This window comes from Centroberyx affinis, unplaced genomic scaffold, assembly GCF_046629955.1.
Source record: "Centroberyx affinis isolate AG114_WGS23_722 - 3 ecotype Tasmania unplaced genomic scaffold, CSIRO-AGI_Caff_v1 ptg004914l_1, whole genome shotgun sequence".
NCBI lineage: Eukaryota > Metazoa > Chordata > Actinopteri > Beryciformes > Berycidae > Centroberyx > Centroberyx affinis.
Genome location: NW_027282412.1, coordinates 1 through 15,412, shown reverse-complemented (window position 1 = coordinate 15,412; position 15,412 = coordinate 1). Strand labels below are relative to the sequence as shown.

At 38.1% G+C, this 15,412-nt stretch overlaps 1 protein-coding gene across 1 annotated transcript; it reads right to left on the bottom strand.

Annotated features, from left to right (window-relative positions):
* Nucleotides 1-5,396: 5,396 nt before the first annotated feature.
* On the bottom strand, nucleotides 5,397-13,229 carry LOC139666282 (complement C1q subcomponent subunit C-like). Its single transcript, XM_071545457.1, has 7 exons — nucleotides 13,126-13,229; nucleotides 12,453-12,568; nucleotides 12,294-12,356; nucleotides 11,680-11,833; nucleotides 8,444-8,584; nucleotides 8,080-8,212; nucleotides 5,397-5,959 (listed from the first exon to the last, which is right to left on the bottom strand). The coding sequence occupies exons 2-7, from the start codon at nucleotides 12,556-12,558 to the stop codon at nucleotides 5,825-5,827; spliced, it is 732 nt and encodes a 243-aa protein (XP_071401558.1). The 5' UTR covers nucleotides 12,559-12,568; nucleotides 13,126-13,229; the 3' UTR covers nucleotides 5,397-5,824.
* Between the last annotated feature and the right edge of the window lie 2,183 nt (nucleotides 13,230-15,412).

Sequence of the window (15,412 nt, the reverse complement as noted above, 5' to 3'; positions counted from 1 at the left end):
TCTAGAAATCAAACTCATGATGCTCTTACCAAGTTTTTATCCTATTAAAACCATATTGCATTGAAAAGTCCTAGATATTTAGTTTTCTTTAAGATATAAATTTTTTTAGCACATACAGCCTAATAAATGTGATTTCGTGCAACTTTTTGTTGTTCATCTTGATTAGAAAACATCAGATCTGTGAAGGAATAAAACAGAATTGGGACACTTTCAGCTGCAGTGTGAACAGGGCCATGGTAAATTGATATAAATGCCTATAATATAAAACAGTGTTAAGAAAGCCCACCTCTGGTCCTTGGATTATAATGAGCAGCAGTTTGGCTTAGAGGTTGAGACTGTTCTGACTCCATCATCATTTTTGGGTCTCAGGAATATTTGTCCATCAATAGCTACAGGACTTTCATGTGTGATGTTTCTCACCCTCTGTCGGCCATCTTGGAGGTCCTCAGCTCTGTGAACAGCTGACTGTGTTTCTGTCCGTCTCAACAGAATTAAACAGACGGTTCATTTCTGTCTGTTTCTGACTGAACTGATAATTTCATCACTGATCCATCTGATTGATTTAGTGTTTAGATAATGTCAGCTTGTTAGCTAGCTAACCATAGCATCTGGTCAGCTAACCATCACTGTCTTGCTGTTAACACATCTGATTAGCACACTAGCTAACATATCTAGTAGCAGCTAGCATTAGCATGTTCACATTAACATCAGTGTGTTTGCTGGCTAGTTAGCTAGCTAACAGTTTGTTCAGGTTAACTGAGCTGACTCTTCTCAAGCTCCAACTCTTCATGTTTTGGAGTAGAGACTAGGGCTAAAGACAAGACAGTTTACTGTGTCACAGTAACCTACATTTGGAAACAAATCCACCTTATCACACTATTCACTTTTACTGAGAACGTTACTGAATGGATCTACAGCCACACCACAACAAGCTGACTCAGCTGCTCTCTGCTGACAGCTGCTTCAGACACATTTACACTTTATTCACTAACACACAGTTCTACAGTGGTGGAAAGTAACTAAGTACATTTACTCAAGTACTGTACTTAAGTACAATTTTGAGGTACTTGTACTTTACTTGAGTATTTCCATTTTATGCTACTTTGTACTTATACTCCACTACATTTTAGAGGGAAATATTGTACTTTTTACTCCATTACATTTATTTCATTTACTTTTAAGATCAATATTTTATATTTAAAACATTTGATCATCTTTATAAAATAACTATAAAATAGTATTGTTATAGATTAGACTACCCAAAAGTATAGCTAAATTGTTAAGATTAGCTTCACATTGACAACTTTAAAATGCTGCTTACATGTATGTCAATAAATCAGTATTAATATTCCAATAATTTATGAAAAATATAACTCTCTAAATGGGGACAGTTTGCATAATGAGTACGTTTACTTTGATACTCTAAGTACATTTTGTTGCCGATACTTATGTACTTTTACTTAAGTAAGATTTTGAATGCAGGACTTTTACTTGTAATGGAGTATCTTTACATTGTTGTATTGCTACTTTTACTGAAGTAAAAGATCTCAGTACTTCTTCCACCACTGCAATTCTCCATTCTTCCAAACTATTCACTTTTACTTAGAACGTTACTGAATTGATATTCACACCAAATGTAAATTAGAAATGTGGTTGTGCTTGAACAAGACACCATTGATTGTGACTCTGGGTAAGAGAGTGGTAGCTGTAGTTGATCTTAGCACTGAGCTGATCTCCAACCACAGGCCCTACCTACAAGATATTTCTAGTTAATACATTCTGGTGCTGTAATTTGAGTGTTGCATTATGGCGGGGGTCAGCAATTAGGTTCAACCATGGGCCAGTTTTTTCATGATTTTTCATTGGGGGGCCGTTACGCAGGCCTACATGTTTTTTTTTATTTATTTCTTTTAATTCATTTTTACGAATTAAATAGATTAAATAGATTTATAACAGTGTTAAGGACTGTATCTGAGGGGGAATAAATGGCATCAACACACCATGTCTGTTTGACTGCCAACCATTTGTGTTTGTGAAGAACAAATCTGTTATGGTTATATAGGCTAAAGCTGTGGAATTAAAACAGTTGTTAGAATTCACACATTAAACTTTAATTTCTGGTAGGTTTAATTTCAGCACCATGCACTGTTCAAATAGCAGCCTTAGTTTTATGGTGTGGGGGATAAATGTATAGCTGTAAGCAAGGTTATATTGCAATAATTGGGATTTACAGGAGCCTTGTGTTTATGTTATCTACAGTAGATTTGTGAAAAAAATATGTAAAAGATTTGATGTAAACTATTATAGTCAAAACTTTCATCAGGGGGCCAAATATTTTTTCTGCAGGGCCGAATTTGGCCCACGGGCCGCTATTTGCCTACCCCTGCATTATGGTTTAAACCCCTCGATTTGCTCTATTCTGATATATTATCCTTTTATTTTTTTGCTGTACATTCTATTACTTGTTGCTTTTGTTGCCCAGTTGGCCCACAAGGATCGGCAAAGTTTCATCTCTGTGGATTAGAAACCGCCTCGCCCATCTTTTCCTGTCACTCTCCACTTCTCACATTGTCCTGATGAAGCAGAAATGCCATAGATGTCACCATAAAATATCACCAAACAGAGGAAGTGAAACAGTTCAAGTCGGGCAAAATAAATGTGATGGAGAATTGATGATAAAGCATCATTGTATCTATTTCATGAAAAACTTAACTTTCAAATTTACATTTTGTTCTTGTTTTCTGTTAACTTTGTACTTTTCCTCCATCCTGAATGAGGAAGGGCAAACCTGTGTTCCTCTTAATGTGAAAGTTCATCTGTGTGTTTTTGTCTCCATCAGTGTTTCCTAGCAGCGTGTCCGGGGGAAATTTGGGGAACTGGCACCAGTCTGGGTGCCAGTATCTGTTCCACATTAAACTTGCTGCATCTATCAAGAAAAAGCTGATGTGCATTTTTTAAATAACACCATGAAATATGTCAGTTTATCAGTGTATTTCCCAGAGTTACACACTGTCTCTATAGTCTTCATTTTTTTCTGTGGATGTTTAAATATCTATTGATAGTTTTGAGGTTTTGATGTTTTTAAAGTCCCATGGATTTTTATTTCTTCTATCTCGCTATCTGTATTTTTTCATTTCTTGACCATGTCCTATGTGTGTGAAGACTGAAAACTACACTTTAGTGTCTTCTTAGTGCATCCCTCTATCCATTCAAGTATTGTCTATCTATCTATCTATCTATCTATCTATCTATCTATCTATCTATCTATCTGTCTATCTATCTATCTATCTATCTATCTATCTATCTATCTATCTATCTATGTCTGTGCATGCATGGAATATGTTTACGCTCAGCAATTCAGTTAGATGCTGACCTTTCATTGTCCTTACATGTCTGTGTATAAAACAATGTGTCTGTGTGTGTGTGTGTGTGTGTGTGTGTGTGTGTGTGTACGTGTGTTATGGATGCCGGTCACCTCAGGCTGCGATCACACAAATTCAGTTCAGAGGTTTTTACAATCTCATTCCAACTATCAAATATAATGCACTCTGTATTTTTGAAATGTTCAATATTCATTTGTTTTCACTCATTCAGTAATGCATCCATGAGCCTCTTTTAACTCCTTAACACTGATGTAGATGCAGCACAGAACAGGGTCAATTCATCTGCATACATCACTGTGTCAGCATTTTTGACCACATATGGTAAAATGTTGGTAAAAATAGAAAATACAAGTGGACCCAAGTAGCTTCCTTGTGGGACTCCACAGGAAATATTTTTACTATCTGATAAGCATCCATTAAAAAAAAAAAAATACTTACAGTTTTTCTCAGTCACTTTGGTACATTTCTCAGATCAGAATTGAAATTCTCAAAAGTACTTGTTCAACCTCCACATCATCTAGTCACTTGTGCACATCATAAAAGCAATTTCTCATTCTTTTGAACAAATTGCAAATGCTTTCGCACATTCATGCAAATGATTATGTACAATTGTCTGCTGTTTCCTACATTATCAATTGCTTATGTCATGTTGATCAAAATGTATTATACTGGTTCTCTGTTGAATAGTCTCACTCCCCAAAACATCTAGGCATTAGTTCATTGCACAAGTCATTACATGCAAAATGGTTGAACCAGTTGTCATAATCTGTCAAGCATATTTTCTATACATTTCTATTAGACTTTTTTTATAAATGTGTCCTGAATTGATGAATTGCTCTCAGGTGAATCTTGACTTGATTCTCACTAATGAAGGGGAATGTGTGAAGCGTTAGATCAACCAATGATCAACCAGTTCTCTAAAATAGCTCAGAGGTGCATCTCATGAACCTTCAGTTGGCAAGTATATATAGACAGAGCACAACACAGTGTTACAAGACAGGAACGTTAGGTATAGAAAGACTGCACTATAATTCCCCATACAGTGCTGCATGTACAGTTCTGCCTAAGGGTGTTTCCTATGTTTACATTTCTAATTTTGTATTTTTTTCCTTTGTGCTATGCAGTGCTGTAAAACAGTTGTGTCTTTTTCTTTTATGTATCGCGATGACATGGTCTGTCAACAAATTACAGTACAAACAGTGAAAGCGTAAATGTGAATCTTGTCCAGTCTCTTGCAATCAATCTCCCACATACACTAAGGTGTAACTTACAATTTACAATAATTGTCTTCAAAACTTTAGCCATAGTTTACATCAGAACATCCCTCCAGAGTACACTGTTATATTGACAACATGACTAAGCAATTTGACTGTCTTATCCGTACACAATGACACAAGGACTTGTCATTCTGATGCACTGACATGTTCATTGACACAGATATTTACTTTTGAGAGATGAACTAAGGATTTTGAGCAAGAGACTGGCTTTTGCAGGTAATCCATGGTGTTTTGCTATTTGTACGAATTGTTTTGAGAAATGCACTTACTGTTTTGCAAATGTCGAGGATGATTCGAGAAATGTACCAAAGCGACTGAGAAAAACTGTAATAGGACAACCAGAACATCATCTTACTCATTATTTCATTTAGCGTCTTCCATAGCCTTTTACTTTATTTTGGTTGAAAATATTCTCTCTTTTTGATGTGATTTATCTTTGTAACCTTATTTCTTAACAATTTCTTCACAATATAATTCCTTATCTGATGCACTGCCAGTTTTATGTGCCACTTTCTTGGCAGCATCTCTCATTAGTTTGATAAGTTTACAGTGATGTATGGTGATATATACAGTACTGTATATACAGTATATATATATGGTTAAATCTTTTGATGATGGTAAGACAACACAGAGTCTGACATTTTCTAATAAAACACATTGTTTTATAAGCAGTACCTGTGCAATGTTCATTAAGATTTGAGCAGGACAGACAGAAGAATAAAGCAGAAGTGTTTCAAACTTGGTTTATTGGGTTTGTTATAGGAAATGAGTTTCTGATTTCATAAAGAAAATTAAAGTTGGCATCAAATTAGGTTTGGTGCGATATTCCAGTGTAAATTCAACAGAAAATGAATATAGCTCTCTTTTTATATACATATTACAATCTGGAGACTGATATAGATCACATGAACTCAAAATGAAGAAAACTATTTCTCAATGCTATAAGGGTAAACTAAGCTAAACTAGTTGGGGTTAGTCTGTCAGTCTTTCCCTGTGGCTTGCCTCTCGTTCTGTTGTATCTCTGTACTAGAAACTGTAACATCTGCCATAAAATACAGCTCAGTTAAGTGCAATTACATGTGATTAAATGAAATAAAGACAAAGAAATATGTTGTTGTTGATAAAAAGCGACATCATTTCCCTGGGTTTTGCTCGCCGTGTCGCTCAGTAAGTGTGCAGCAGGAAGCCAGAGAAGATGCTGTAGCCCTCTGGTTTCCCGATCATCCCCACGTAGTCTTTGGTCTCCAGCCAAACCTCCTGGTCCCTCCTCAGGTAGACCGCCAGCCCGCCTGAGTCCAGCTGGAGGGAGTTACTGGCTTTTAGTATTCGTACTCGTAACCATAAACTACAAACAAACTTAAGAGCCCTTGCGCAAAAACACAGAATTCTGATGTTTAATTTTGGTGCTTCGGCTAATATGGAAAATCTTGAAATAAACAAAGACAGCCCCACTATGTTCAGACTGAACGTCCATCTGCCCCGTGTTCAGCCCCGACAAAACCTAGCAAAACGTTTATTTAAACTGAAACGGTGGTGCGTTGAACATCCTGTTGTGTTACACAAGCCATTCTTTGCATTCTTCTCGAAGAATTTTCGGAGCCTGATGGAATCGGTTTAAATCCGTGTTTAATATTACAAAACACGCTCGATGTTACAGTCACTGCCCTTGCCGTCCAGAATAGCAGAGAACATCCCAATGGAGTGAATGGGTTTGTGGAAACTGTGGTTCCTCATTATAGTGATCCAACATTTGCCTCATTTGCATTTCAGGATGACAAGGCAAACATTTCAGGTGAAGGATAATCCACTTCTTACCTTCGAGACTGTGTTAGGATCTATATCATAGAGATATAACACTATATGAGCTAATTATTTTATGAGTATTAGGCCTATCATTATTGCTGATCACTGTTGTTGTGATATGATATTGTAATATTTACCATTATATATTTAGAGGAGTAGAGTGTCACTCCACATGGTTCATACAATAGCAAAAGAAGAAACATGTCTTCTAATTAGTTCAGTTGTTGCAGACACCAAGCTGCAGTGGACAAATTAGTAAAGGACTTTTTAATACGGCAGGGTTTATATACACGTTGCTGCTGATTGGCTAACTCCTCTGACACACCCACCAAACGAGAGACAGCGTACCTCAAAGCCCGTTTCACACCGTTTAGAGGAAACATGACGTTCAACCCGGAAACCGAAGCAAAATTGCGCACTGTTTTCAGATTGAACGTGTTGCTGGTTCCACTCCATTATTCAGCTAAGATTTCCTCCTCGTTAGTTGCTTTCTGTGTGGGGGGGGGTTTGATTTTCCTCGAACCAATCACTAGTGACTGACACATCTGAACCAATCACTAGTGACTGACGTATCCGGCTGCTCTGATGTCACTTCAGTCACATGATGCTGCAGCCAGTCAGCCTCTACATCCATGGTTAGCGGACATTTACCAACTGACCCAAGAGTGTCCGTCCATTTTGACAATGGAGCAACGGCAAAGACAATCTGTTGGTTAAGGGCCTGATTTCAACAAATATAAAACCGATGCATGAACGGTTCAAACTTTAGCCCCGCCCACAAAGGCTCTGATTGGCTCGATTGTTTCTCGGAGCGAGAACAAGCCGCTGACGAGGGAAACACCAGACTCTGGGAATCGCTCCACAGAATGTGAAGAGTGGAGGGAGGAGACTCAGGACTCAGGAGTCTGGAACCAGACTAACACTGTGTTTGTTCTTATTTTATTGTTCTTTGGCACGTGCCATCGTTGTTTCTTTCATAACTATAAACTATAACAATACATTTTTTTTATAATTTCTTTTCGGCACACACTTTTATGTAAACTTCGATCTGTTTTTAATTGTATCTCTGTTTGTTTGTGTGTTTTTTTTTGTTTTTTTTTAGTTGTACCTGTTTACCTGATATACTACCTTTTATGCCGATTTTCTTTTATTGCTGCTTTTGGATTTTATTGTATGTAAAGCACTTTGTAAACATTGTTTTTAGAAAAGTGCTATACAAATAAAGTTATTATTATTATATTATTGTTGCTGAAGCACTCACACTACACTATCTGTGATCCCTCAGCAGACGAAGCATCGCTACCGAAGCAACACCCCTTACTATTGATTTACTATCAACTTTAATGTGATTGGTTGTAAATGTTTTACAGTTGTCCCTGCATTCAAAAAAAATGCTCGAACCAAAAAATATATAGTGATAGTTATTGTTTTGGACGATTTTATTCGTTCGTAGTGGGAACACAGACGCTCTAAAGATATCGGTGTCGGCCTTCATAAACCTTTATCGATCCAACTCTACTTGTGATTCATTGCAGCGATACTTCAGAGTATATCTATCTATCTATCTATCTATTTATCTATCTATCTATCTATCTATCTTCTGGTAGTGCTTGTACCTGTCTGATGTTTCTGCTGTATGGATAATCGCAGAAAGATGCCAGCTGGTTTCCGTCCAGCTTCATCAGCACACAGAGTCTTTCGTCTACAGAGGCGTGGAAGACAAAGTAGTACATCCCCTGGACCCGGCATCTACAGCACAGAGAGAAAGAAAAAAAAGAAATATAGATATATTTTAAGCAACAAGGAGATTCCACCGTGCATCAGCTTCTCTTTGGAAGGAAACAGGCAGTCCGGTGCCTGTCAGCAGCAAAAATGAAGAAAGATTAAAAGATTTTGGTTTATTTATTCATTTGGTTTAACAAACCAAATACAAATATGCAGCGAACTAAACTTTGGATGATGAATTTGCATGAAAGCCACCTGAAGCGTCCCGTGGCGGTGTCGTAGTCGCCGTTGATGTTGGTGATGACGTCGGTGAATCGTATGACGCTGGTCCTGGCGGGGTGCTCGGCCGTGCCCCGGGCCACGCTGAAGGCCGACTGCTGCTGTGCCGCGACGAGCCTGAGGACACAACAACACAACCACAGCAGGACGCTCAGCTGGTGGTCTGGATTGGATAGAAACCAGAGGATTTGCAACCTCTGTAATGATAACCGTGTGGGAGACGAGTATCATATTTTGTTTGAATGCAAGAATGTAAACATAATTAATTATAGAGAAAGGTATTTGCCAAAGTATTATTTAAATCGCCCATCTATGTTTAAATTAATTTTGTTATTACAATCAGATAGGCCAAAACTTATTTGTAAATTAGATGCCTTTTTGAAGAATGTCCTTCCTCTGTTCAAATAACATTTGTTGTACTTCAGCCATGCCGTGTGCTATCGTTTTGTTATTATTGTATGTTTTGTTTGTGCTCCATACCATGTGATCATGGTCTTGAGCCATATAAATAAGTGAAATGAAATGAAATGGACTCTCCAGGTTTCCAGCAACACGATTGGCTGGCAGTCGACAAATCAGAGTCCGCATGACCGAGCCTACTTTTAAAACGTCCCGGTTTTTGTTTACCTTGTGAGGCAGCTGGATTCGCGAGATCACGATCACGCGAGAATCCATCTTGCCAGGCTTCAAGTTATGTGTTTGTGGCTGAACCACAGCGGTGCGGACCAATCAGCGTCCTGTGAGGGCGGATGGGGGGCGGGGCTTAGGTGTGACGACAGTGAGAAGCGACTGCTCCTTCACAACAATGGCGGCTCCTAAAGAGGCTAGCCTAGATGCTGCTGTAACATCAGTTATTTCTGAACTGCAGAGGATTTCTTCACTGAAAGAAGAGCAAAGAACGGCACTGAAGGCTTTTCTGGATGGAAAAGATGTTTTCGCTCTTCTCCCGACTGGCTTCGGCAAGAGTTTGTTTATACGGTTCGTTGATCTGATTGGCTGAAGTTAGCCCGTGATAGACGGTGATAGACAGACGGTTCATCCAATCACCTGCCAAGTATTTTTTGAAAGTGCCTGCCCTTTTCCAAACAGTTTCCAAGGACGACTTCCCAGATGGTTCTGTGTAACAAACCATCTGGCAAGTCAGGTTAGGTCTTTGGCGGTCCTGGTTTGAAATACAGTTTATTTCCTTGTCTTAACATCCGTTCAGTGTTTTAACGTTAGCAGCTGAGGCTAATTGTTGCTTCTCCTCAGCCGGAGAGAAGCCGAGCACCGGGCCAGAAACGACTCGGTAGCTCCGACTTGGTGTTGACTGGAGCTTTGTTGGCTACAAGTGTGTCAGCTCATCAGCAGTGTGTTGCTCTGACAGTTTGCGTCCTAACTCAGATTTGCTATCTATAAATTAAAGCGTAATCAGCACAATGTCACTATCGTGTCACTATCGTGTCAATGTCACTATAATGTATTTTGCTCTCATAACTTGTGTTGCCTGGAGGGACATTGTGCTGATTGTTGTGGCATCTTCCTATTTTTTCCTATCTTTAAGTGAGCCGTTTATAGTGCAATAAACAATTTGCTCTGGCCATGCTGTACAGGTGGCTGTTGAAACCAATATGGTGATCTTGAAACTAGCATTAAGTTAGTTTGCACTTATCATTATAATGGAGCACATTTTGTTGCACGATTAAGTTATTTCAAAATTAATTTATTCAGGATTTTTAGTTTGCGTTCTATGCAAAGCACCAGAGTCCATCAAAGTGAAAACAAAATTGTAGAAATTCATGTGAAAGTACAAAATTAAAATCATATTTTATTTGCATAAGTGTTCGACCTCTTTGCTTCATTTGGGCTAATTTGCCACAGTAGCAAACATTTGCTCAACATTTCTTAGCGTCTGTTAACTCAGATATCAGATATATTTAGATTGTATTTAAATCTAAACTGGTTTTTAAATTGTATTTCTTGCTAACGAAGCAGAGACTGTTTGGGATATATGGATTATTTCTGGATGTTTATATTGATTATAATGGAAATACAGCAGTGCAGAGTCACAGCAGAACAGATGGAGACTGAGCCTGAGCTTCTCTGGAGCACTTTAGTTTAGTTTAGTTTAGTTTAGTTTAGTTTAGTTTAGTTTAGTTTAGTTTGATAGTTTAGTTTAGTTTAGTCTGTTTTAGTTTAGTTTAGTTTAGTTTAGTTTAGTTTAGTTTAGTTTGGTAGTTTAGTTTAGTTTAGTTTAGTTTAGTTTAGTTTGGTAGTTTAGTTTAGTTTAGTTTAGTTTAGTTTAGTTTAGTTTGGTAGTTTAGTTTAGTTTAGTTTGATAGTTTAGTTTAGTTTAGTCTGTTTTAGTTTAGTTTAATTTAGTTTAGTTTAGTTTGGTAGTTTAGTTTAGTTTAGTTTGATAGTTTAGTTTAGTTTAGTCTGTTTTAGTTTAGTTTAATTTAGTTTAGTTTAGTTTGGTAGTTTAGTTTAGTTTACTTTAGTCTGTTCTAGTTTAGTTTAGTTTACTTTAGTCTGTTTTAGTTTAGTTTAGTTTAGTTTAGTTTAGTTTAGTTTAGTTTAGTTTAGTCTGTTTTAGTTTAGTTTAGTTTAGTTTAGTTTAGTTTAGTTTAGATTAGATTAGATTAGATTAGATTAGATTAGATTAGATTAGTTTAGTTTAGTTTAATTTGGTTTGATTTAGTTTAGTTTGGTCTGTTTTGGTTTAGTTTAGTTTAGTTTAGTTTAGTTTAGTTTAGTTTAGTTTAGTTTAGTTTGGATTGGATTGGTGTGTTTTGGTTTAGTTTAGTTTAGTTTAGTTTGTTTTGTTTTGTTTTGTTTTGTTTTGTTTTGTTTTGTTTTGTTTTAGTTTAGTTTAGTTTAGTTTAGTTTAGTTTAGTTTAGTTTAGTTTAGTGTGGTGTGTTTCGGTTTAGTTTAGTTTAGTTTAGTTTAGTTTAGTTTAGTTTAGTTTGGTTTGGTTTGGTCTGTTTTGGTTTAGTTTAGTTTAGTTTAGATGGTTTGGTCTAGTCTGGTCTGGTTTAGTTTAGTTTAGTTTAGTTTAGTTTAGTTTAGTTTAGTTTAGATGGTTTCGTCTGTTTTGGTTTGGTTTGGTTTGGTCTGGTCTGGTCTGGTCTGGTCTGGTGTGGTCTGGTCTGGTTTGGTTTGGTCTGGTCTGGTCTGGTCTGGTCTGGTTTGGTCTGGTCTGCCTTGCTCAAGGGCCTGCATGCCTGCCTACCTGACCTCCCCCGGCTCTCCTGGAGGCCCAGTGGCGCCCGGTGCCCCTGTGGGCCCCCGCTCCCCGCCCTGACCACGTTTACCAGCGTGTCCCACCGGCCCCGGCTCCCCCCTCGGCCCCCTCTGAGGGCCGGCGCCCGCCTGCCACACCACACCTGGGGACAGGAACAGAGGGACAGAACAACCTGCTGAACACACACTCTTCACCGGGTTGATGCAGCTGTGTGATCGACTGACCCGGGTGGAAAAGTGTTTTGAGACTTTTAGTGTGTTTGACCCAATTAAGAAGCGTTCTGAGGAGTGGAAATGGAGGAGAAGATTTTTGAGACGGATCGCTCCAATCCATTTACTGAAGCAACTGTTAACCTGGCAATGTTAGTGCTTTGCTCGACAGTGAGCTGTGCATGTGTGTGTCTGTGTGTGTGTGTGCGTGTGTGTGTGTGTGTGTGTGTGTGTCTGTAAAGGCTGGAAGACAGAAGCAGTTCAGTAAAAAACACACAGAGAGAAACCAGAGAAATGTTCCAGAGAGACGCAGCTTTAGAGAGGAAGTCAGAGAGACACAGACAGTGCCTGTGTGTGTGTGCGTGTGTGCGTGTGCGTGTGTGTGTTGGATACCTGGCTGTCCTTTCTCTCCTTTCTCTCCATCACGGCCGTCTCTGCCAGGAAGCCCAGGAATACCTGAGGATGGATGGATAGATAAATAAATAGATAGATATACACACACACACACACACACACACACACACACACACACACACACACACACACACACACCTGGCATCCCAGGCATTCCTGTCGACTGGCAGGTCTGGCAGGAGACGAGCAGAGGAGCAGCCAATGAGAGCAGAGCTCCGATCACAAGAACAGAGCGATGGAGCATGATGGAAAACCTGAAGGAGGAGAGGAGAGGAAACAAGGAGAGGTGAGGAGGAGAGGAGAGGAGAGGAGAGGAGAGGAGAGGAGAGGAGAGGAGAGGAGAGAGGAGAGGAAACAAGGAGAGAAGAGAGGAGAGGAAACAAGGAGAGAAGAGAGGAGAGGAAACAAGGAGAGGAGCGGAGGAGAGGAGGACATTAGGAAGGAGGGAGAGGAGGTGAAGAAATAGAAGAAAAGAAAGAAAAGACGAGACATGAGAGGAGAAAAGAGGAGATGAAGAAACATTAGAAGAAAAACTGCACCGTTGGCTGAAATGCTTCCATATAACAAACTGTGTGTGTGTCCTTATGAAAAATACACATATACATAACATAGACCTCTATTAATTACATAAAACATATTAAAATCAATACAAATAGACACTGAAGAGAGGAGAAACACAAAAAGTTAGATTCCACAGATAGATTTCCATGAACAAAATAACTTGCTTAAATTGAATTTGAATGGTTTTCATTTTAAATATTATAATCAACAGATGGATGTTGAAAAAGAGACAGAAATATAATAAACGTACCTGTGAGATGAAACCTATGAAGACGAAAAGCGAAGTAAAGCTGTGATTCTGCAGTCTGAGGAGGAAGCTCGCACCAAACACTCTGCAGCTTTTCCTTTTTTAACACATGATTTTTATGGCAGTTCTGCATTTTCATGAAGTGATACAAAGAGAGAGAGAGGAGAGAGAGAGAGAGAGAGAGAGAGAGAGAGAGAGAGAGAGAAAGAGAGACCAAGGCAATCTCAAGTCTTGAGGCACAAGTCTCAAGTCAAGTCTCAAGTCTAAATGTAGAACAGCAAGTCAAGTCAGAACAAATCAAGAGTCCAGTATCAATTTAATATCTTAAATAAAACTAAATATCTAGGACTTTTCAATGCAATATGGTTTTAATAGGATAAAAACTTGGTAAGAGCATCATGAGTTTGATTTCTATAATCAGTTTCAACTTCAATAAATTCAATCATTCCATACAAATTCAGAAAACAGAATTTAAATTCAGTCGTCTGCTGGAACAAATCTCATCACTTTCAATCTGAGTCATTTACACAAACACAAGATCTCAAGTCAAGACTTTAGAAACCTTTTCAAGTCATCAGAGTACAAGTCAGAGTCAAGTCCCAAGTCAGCAGAACCCAAGTCAAGTCAAGTCTCAAGTCTTCTCTTCATGCATCAAGTCAAGTCTCAAGCAGTTAAAACTGTGACTCCAGTCTGACTCGAGTCCAAATCATGTGACTCGAGTCCAAATCATGTGACTCGAGTCCCCATCTCTGCAAAACCCCCAAAACACGGAGGATCCTGTCCTCAAACATCAAACATGTGGTCAACATGTCAACATGTGGTTTCATTTACTGAACCGTGAGCAAAACCTGAAGCAAACTGTTTCAGCTGCTAACCTGAAGCGGGAGCTAACCTTGTCATGGGACCAACAGCTGAAACTGGAGTGTTTGTGTTTGTGCTCATTTCATAAAATCTGATCAGACTGTGTTATAAGACTTGTTGGTTGTACATATATGAAGAATTTCATTTCGAAATGAGAAATCCACCATTTTAAAAAGTGACACCTACTGTACTGCGCAAAATTACAAATAAATGATACCGCTTGGTAAAGGACCTTCTGCCACTGAAGCTCTTGGTACAAGGACAAATGTTGGATTGCTCTGACGAAGGCTGTTCAGCTACAAGCAAGATACAGTCTGCAGGTTCTCTTCTATTTCTTTAGTTGTTATCCTAAGCCAAGAACCTGTGACAAAAACCATCGGCTGTGTGCGTGCCTCGACCTTTACAATGACACATTTTGAAATATATAAGACAAATGGTAACCCTTTACAATAAGGGTCACTAAGTTAAGGGTTAGTTAATGCTTAATAAGCATTAACTAACCCTTAATTAACAGTTAACTAATGTGTCTGGTAATCATTTACTAATGGTGTTCATGTTAACTAAGGTATTCATTTATACATTATTTAATAGTCATCTTTATAAACTATTAAATAATGTATAAATTAATACTGTAGTTAACATGAACACTATTAGTAAATTACACATTAGTTAACTGTTAATAATGCTTATAAAGCATTAACTAACCCTTAACTTAGACCCTTATTGTAAAGTGTTACCAGACAAATTTATGAGCCTGCTGTACACTTATTAACACTTAGTTAAAATTAAATTTAAAAAAAAAATACTGAATGGGGATCTTCTGATAATATTCTCCTCCAAAACGGATATATAATATTTTGGGATATATCTTCATATATGATGATATAACACTGCTATGATGAGACAGCTGATATTCCAGTCCAACATGGCCGACATGGCTGCCACTGAAAACTACAATAAGTCAAATTTATTCCAAGTCCCCTCCGGAGAAGAACGTCAGCCAAATAAATAAATGTACATGAAGCGTTTCATTCCAAAAATGAGATAAAAAAAGGTGAGCCTTACTTTTACTGAATGATTGATACACACATTTAAACCAGATGATGGCTGGATGGTTGACAAAATAATACACTTTCCACACTTTCATAGGCCGGATCCCCTAGATTTTATAGATAATGAATGATGATGAATGAATTCAAGGTAATTATTAGAAAAATACAATATTGTAAAAGTAGTCTCCAGATTTCAGCATCAAAATGTTCATCTACAGATCCAGGAAGACTTTCACAGAAAAGAGAAAACTAAAGTCAAAGTGAAGTGTCTATCTATCTATCTATCTATCTATCTATCTATCTATCTATCTATCTATCTATCTATCTATCTACCTATCATGCCATTCACCCCGTCACACATCACACTGAATAATAAA

What these genes read in the sequence shown, in the direction of transcription:
- LOC139666282 (XM_071545457.1), bottom strand. Translation starts at nt 12,558, where the DNA reads ATGCTCCATCGCTCTGTTCTTGTGATCGGAGCTCTGCTCTCATTGGCT. An exon ending in AGGAGAGAAAGGACAGCCAG is followed by an intron (nt 11,834 to 12,293) that starts GTATCCAACACA and finishes TCCTGTCCCCAG; the next exon opens with GTGTGGTGTGGCAGGCGGGC. An exon ending in GGAGAGCCGGGGGAGGTCAG is followed by an intron (nt 8,585 to 11,679) that starts GTAGGCAGGCAT and finishes TTGTGTCCTCAG; the next exon opens with GCTCGTCGCGGCACAGCAGC.